Source organism: Alexandromys fortis, unplaced genomic scaffold (assembly GCF_014885135.2).
Source record: "Alexandromys fortis isolate MF-2015 unplaced genomic scaffold, M_Fortis_MF-2015_v1.1 scaffold_243, whole genome shotgun sequence".
Lineage (NCBI taxonomy): Eukaryota > Metazoa > Chordata > Mammalia > Rodentia > Cricetidae > Alexandromys > Alexandromys fortis.
The window spans coordinates 364,864-370,704 of record NW_026068121.1 but is presented as its reverse complement, the minus strand read 5'-3'; the positions used below and the strand labels follow the sequence as shown (position 1 = coordinate 370,704).

The following is a 5,841-nucleotide window of genomic DNA, read 5'->3' as shown; positions in this document are numbered from 1 at the left end:
CGGCGCCGTGATATTTTCTTTCCGGTGCTTGGCCGCCTGCTCCTCCCTACCCGGGCCCTGCGCCCCCGCCCCGCGGCCCTCGCTGCCGGGCCGCCGCCGCCATGAAGAAGTTCTTCCAGGAGATCAAGGCTGACATCAAATTCAAGAGCGCGGGGCCCGGCCAGAAGCTCACGGATTCCGCAGGGTGCGTGACGTCGGCTGGGCGGCGGGAACAACTTAGGCAAGGGACCGTGGGGAGCCGGCGGGGTGCCCGAGACCCCTCCAAGCGGTGCACAGGGGAGCCTATGGGAGGGCGAGGTTCGGAGATGGGCGTGGCCTAGGAGCGCCGGGGCGTGGGCGTGGCCTGAGAGGGGCGGGGCGTGGTGTAGTGGGGGTGCGCCGGGCTGGTGGGCCAAGGGAGGTGGTCTGGGCCTGGAGACTCCTGGTCCTGGCTTGTGGGGAGGAGCGGTGCGACGTCAGGGGTTTGGTGGAAGGATTCCCCCATGGGGGCGGGGCTTAGGCGGGACCGAAGGGAGGTGACTGTGAGATATTGCCTCCTTTGTAGGGGGTGTGCAGTGTGGGAGGGCTTTAGTGTGCTACTCTGGGTGCTTTTGGGGAGGGAGAGGTTATTGGAGGGTCTTGGAGGAGTGTGGAGGTCAGAGAACTCCAGACTGTTGATAAGTAAGGTTGGGGTGCATGCACCTAGAAGGCCCTGGGAGGAAGGGGCGGGATGTCTTTGGGGATCCTGGCAGCTGGGGTACTCGCAGGAGCATTGGAGGTCCTGGAGAGCTGTGCGTGTTGAAGAGGGAGGTGAGGCATGGGTGCATGGCAAGTGGGCTGCTGGAGCTGCCCAGAAGGGGTGGGGTTGAGGCTGGAGACAGCTCTAGGCTACCAGAAAGAAGTCTGTAGGGCTGTGCAGGGTGGTAAAGAAGGCGGACCTTTGACAACCAGGGGCTAGTGGTCGGGAGGAGGAGGGGCCTGTAGGCCAGGGCTAGAAGGGAGGTCCAGCTACAAATAGTGGGGCAGCTCGCATGATGGAGGTTGATGATAGGGGAGGGGATGGTGACTGGAGGTCCAGTGTCTGTGATTTATGCACCTCTTTGCAAGGTGGGAGTCCCAGTACGCTCTTCGGGTCCCCATGTCTGTCCAGAGAGAAGAATCCCAAAGAAAAGTCACCACAGCTGGGCCTCCAGCAGCCCCGCCAGGGCCCCACTGATGAGGCGCAGATGGCAGCCGCTGCTGCCCTGGCCCGGCTGGAACAGAAGCAGCCTCGGGCCCGCGGGCCCACATCTCAGGACTCCATCCGGAACCAGGGTGAGAATTACAGGGGTGAGAGTGCGTTAACGGGAAGAGGTTCACAAAGGCAGCAGTGGGTTCCTCGGAGACAGGCGATACAGTGGACTTGAGGAAGACTGAGGAGACTAGGGACTAGATTTGCACTCCTTTAGCCTTGGCAGAGAGGGCTGCTAGCTCTGAGACCAGAGGGTGATGGGTATGGCTCAGCCTCTGGGTTCAGGTTGGGGTTCTCACATTTGTCCCATTACAACTCCCACTCCCTCCAACTCCCAGTGAGAAAGGAACTTCAGGCCGAAGCCACCTCCAGCAACAGCCCAGGGGCTCCCGGGACCAATGTGGTATGTCATCTGTTGGGGATTATCTGGGGCAGTGTGGAGGCAGGTACTGCCTGGGGAGGGAGAGCCTCTTGTAGAGCCTGGCATGAGCAGCCCTTGTGGCAGCGGGGCGAAGGACCCTTGGAAGGAGGTGACTGCCGTGGGTCTATATAGTCAGCTGCGAGAGCCCCCTATCCTGTCTGTCTTCAGGTACCTGAACCCAAAGAGGAAATCTCTCCCCACCTGGCAGTGCCTGGTGTGTATTTCATCTGCCCACTCACAGGCGTCACCTTAAAGAGGGACCAGCGAGATGCGCATATCAAGGAGGCTATCCTGTCGGTGAGTGGCCTGAACCCCTGGACACATGGTACCACATGGTACCCATCAAGCCTGGTGTCTTAAGAGACACAGTGGCCAAGGCCACTTTTAAAAAGGAAAGCATTTAACTGGGGCTGGCTTACAGTTCCAGAGGCTCAGTCTGTTCACAGTATGGCAGGGAGCATGGCGGCAGGCATAGTGCTTGAGAAGTAGCTGAGCACTGCACGTCCTGATATGCAAGAAGAGACAGAGACAGGGCCTGCCGTGAGCTATTTTTGTTGTTGTTTTCCAGAGTTTATCTGTGTATTCTTGGAACTCACTCTGTAGACCAGGCTGGACTCCAACTCAGAGATCTACCTGCCTCTGCCTCCTGAGTGCTGGGATTGAAGGTGTGCACCACCAGCTCTGTAAAGGGCTTTTTATGCCTCCACACTCACCCCCAGTGACATACCTCTGCATCCTTCTAATCCTTTCAGATAGCACTGCTCCCTGGTGACTAAGCCTTCAAATATACGTGCCTGTGGTGGCTGTTCTTATTCTAAGTACTGCACCTGGAGAGTGCTGTGAGGGCCAATGATCTGACCCCATGTTTTTGCCTCCACACATGAGGCATAGAGTATAGAAGACTCAGAAAATAGAGGGAAGTCAGATGTGGTGATACATTCCTGTTGTCCTATGACTCAGGAGGCTGAGGCAGGAGGATTGTGAATTTTGGGTCGCCCTGTGCAACACACACACACACACATAAACACACACGCACAATAAGTAAATAAAAAAAAAAACCTGGGAATAAGGGGACATCCACATACCTGCAACCAGCTTTGACAGTATCTGGTAGCTTCAGTGTGCATTTGTGTCCTGAACTGTTGTGTCAGGAGTCCAGCAGACTTGGCTGGGGTAAACCCAGGTTGGGAAGGCTCCAGATTTGCCTTCCCCAGCAACTAGAGGTTTCTCATCCTTAGCTTGTGGCTTTCTCTTCCTGGCAGCTGTCTGACTTCCCTCATTTCTGGGTCTTCATGATTAGCAACCCCAATACTGCCTTACCCCACAGCCCACCACAGTGTATACCTGGGTTCCACCATCATACCGGCCTCTTGGATTTGCTGGTGTTAATGGCAGGCTCGTGTCCCTCTCTGCTACCTGACATCCACTGTAGCCACCATGGTCCTGGCTTCTCAGAGTTACAGGTCCGGCATCTGGGAGTTACATGATTGGCAGCTATGGGAACTTCTACTAGGTACCATTATGGTTCACAAGACACAGCTGTATGGCCACAAGGGACATGTTGTCTCTCCTCTTCCTGCTTGGCTTTTTCATCATTGTAAAAGGCACAGTGGCCTCCACTGAAGGCATGCTCCTTGCCGTCTATCAAGCACTCACAGCTGGCCTCAGTTTACACTGCAGTGACCTGAGAACCAATGAACTGCAGTTGCTGCCCCTCTGCCCATTCCCCTGCAGTGTTGTGGGGCTCTCAGCATGTCCTCCCCTCCCCCAGCACTTCTCCACAGACCCTGTGGCTGCCTCTATCATGAAGATACATACATTTAACAGAGACCGGGACCGGGTGAAGCTGGGAGTGGATACCATTGCCAAGTGAGTCTCAGTTTTACCCACGGGGTCTGAGCATTGGGGGTGGTCCTCCCTGTGTTGTGGGTACCAGGCTCACTCAGTGTGAGGCCCAGGGGTAGAAGGAGCGTGAGGTATGACTTGTGTATACCTCTGCCCCTCACAGGTACCTGGACAACATCCATTTGCATCCAGAGGAGAAAAGGTACCAGAAAATCAAACTGCAGAACAAGGTGTTCCAGGTGCGCTATAGCCACAGGCTGTCCCAGGGTCACTGGGCTTGGGGTAGGCATCTTAGAGTTGGCAGTGTTGCTCGGTTTTGTCTGTGGTCATTTTACTTTTGTTGATTATCAGATGTCAGTATGCAGTCCAACCTAACCTACTAGGGGAAATGTTCCTGCCTCAGCTTCTAAAGTGTTAGGATACAGGCATGCAGTACACCACCATTTTTCTTCTCATACATGTATTTAATTTACGTATGGGTACATGAGTCATAGCACGAGTGTGGAGCAAAAAGAACTGCGGGAGCTGGCTCTCTCCTTCCACCACATGTGTCCTGGGATGTAGGTTCTATGATCGAGAGTCCCTGGGGTTGGGGACCTGTCTCCCTGGAGCAGCCTCTCTCAACTGAATACTTGTCCTACAAATGCACATGTGAGGCTTATAGGTGCAGCCATCCCAGCCAGTGCCCATAGCAGTGTCTTAAATGCAGCCATAAAGCCAAGAGCTACCCACCCTTCACCAGCTATGGGTGCCAATGGGAGCTGCTTGGTATCAATTACAGCGGTTCAGGGGGTCCCGGCCCTGCGGCCAGGTTGACATAAGTGCCTTGTCCCCAGGAGCGCATCAACTGCTTGGAGGGCACCCATGAGTTCTTTGAAGCCATTGGCTTCAGGAAGGTGACACTGCCGGTTCCAGATCAGGGTGAGTGGGCAGCCAGGCAGGCGGGAGGGGACAAGGGTGGTGCTCAGAACACGGGGACAGCTGTGACCCTCTGCAGAGGGCTCCGAAGAGTTCTATGTGCTGGGTGAGGCCGCACGGGCGCAGCCGGAGAGCCTGGAGCAGCATAAGCGGCAGCTGCTGAATGCGGAGCCAGTGCGTGCTACGCTGGACCGGCAGCGCCGCGTCTTCCGTCCCTCGGCCCTGGCCTCACACTTCGAGCTCCCTGCCGACTTCTTTAGCCTCACTGCCGAGGAGGTAAAGCGCGAACAGAGGCTCAGGTAGGCCCATGTCAGGAGGGGAAAAAGGGGTGCAATTCCCGAGGTGGCAGCCTGACCATGCTTGACTCCACACAGAACCGAGGCCGTGGAGCGGCTGAGCTCGCTGAGGACCAAGGCCATGCGGGAGAAAGAGGAGCAGCGGGAGCTGCGCAAATACACCTATGCTCTACTGCGCGTGCGCCTGCCGGATGGCTTCCTGCTGCAGGGTGTGTGGCCTGGGGCTGGCTCAGGGCAGGCGGCATGTTGGCAGTACTATTTAGCTCATGCTCTGTACCCTACAGGGACCTTCTACGCCAGGGAGCGGCTGCCTGTGCTCTTCCAGTTCGTGCGCGAGGCACTGCAGAACGACTGGTTGCCTTTTGAGCTGCGGGCCTCAGGAGGACACAGGCTGGTGGAAGACCAAGCCCTGGCCCTGAATGAATGTGGGCTGGTGAGCTGGGGTGTACTTCACAGGTTTTAGCATTTTGGATCACTTTCCTACTGCCAGGGCCTCTCAGTGCGGGGGAGGGTACCTCTAAAGAGCGGACTGCAGGGATCCTATGGAGAAAGTGGTGTGGGGATGGATGGGTGACATTTTGCCTGTGTGCAGGTACCGTCTGCCCTGCTGACCTTCTCCTGGGATGCTTCTGTGTTGGAGGACATGAGGGCTGCAGGAGCGGAACCCCCCACATCTGTCTTGAGGCCTGAGCTGCTCGCAGCCATGGAGCAGCTCTCCTGAATAAAAGCAGACTTGACCCAGTGTGGCTGTCTCATGCCCATGTTCCCAAACCCATTCCTTTCTGAGCCCCTGGCAATAGGAGACACTAGTGACAGTAGAGTTGGGAACAGGGTCCCACCTCAAGAGTTGAATCCCCTGGGCTGCAGGGACAGGCTTACATCTGCCTGAGGAGTGTGGAGCCCCTGGGAGCCCACCTGCTCCATACCTGGGCTGGAGACAACGGTAGGGGGCAGGTGCCTGGAGTTGTAATTCCTAAGTAATGAGCCTGAATAAACATACTATTTAAACCCAGCCTCCCTGTGTTTCATCAAAGCCACACAAGGCAATACCGTGGCAGTGGAAAACCCTGTAGCCACCCAGGTCCAGGCTAAGCAGCCTCTCAAGGCACTGGTGGAACAGGTCAGCAATAGCACTTCCCTTGGAGATGACA

At 56.4% G+C, this 5,841-nt stretch overlaps 1 protein-coding gene across 3 annotated transcripts; it reads left to right on the top strand.

The window, feature by feature from the left end:
- Ubxn6 (UBX domain protein 6) lies at nt 1-5,702 on the top strand. 3 transcript variants are annotated; one of them, XM_050125262.1, is made up of 11 exons: nt 1-184; nt 1,130-1,293; nt 1,549-1,613; nt 1,800-1,928; nt 3,403-3,500; nt 3,640-3,715; nt 4,313-4,397; nt 4,474-4,693; nt 4,769-4,899; nt 4,975-5,123; nt 5,283-5,702. In XM_050125262.1, the coding sequence occupies exons 1-11, from the start codon at nt 102-104 to the stop codon at nt 5,409-5,411; spliced, it is 1,329 nt and encodes a 442-aa protein (XP_049981219.1). In that variant the 5' UTR covers nt 1-101; the 3' UTR covers nt 5,412-5,702. The 3 variants fall into 3 exon arrangements, with proteins under 3 accessions (XP_049981219.1, XP_049981220.1, XP_049981218.1); XM_050125263.1 differs by having other exon boundaries at nt 48-184; nt 1,087-1,293; XM_050125261.1 differs by lacking the exon at nt 1-184 and having other exon boundaries at nt 1,112-1,293; nt 4,486-4,693.
- Nucleotides 5,703-5,841: the final 139 nt, after the last annotated feature.

Excerpts from the sequence above, each read along its gene's own strand:
- Ubxn6 (XM_050125262.1), top strand. The coding sequence starts at position 102 with ATGAAGAAGTTCTTCCAGGAGATCAAGGCTGACATCAAATTCAAGAGC. Across the intron at positions 1,929-3,402 it reads TCAAGGAGGCTATCCTGTCG|CACTTCTCCACAGACCCTGT; the intron begins GTGAGTGGCCTG and ends CCCCTCCCCCAG. Across the intron at positions 3,716-4,312 it reads TGCAGAACAAGGTGTTCCAG|GAGCGCATCAACTGCTTGGA; the intron begins GTGCGCTATAGC and ends CCTTGTCCCCAG.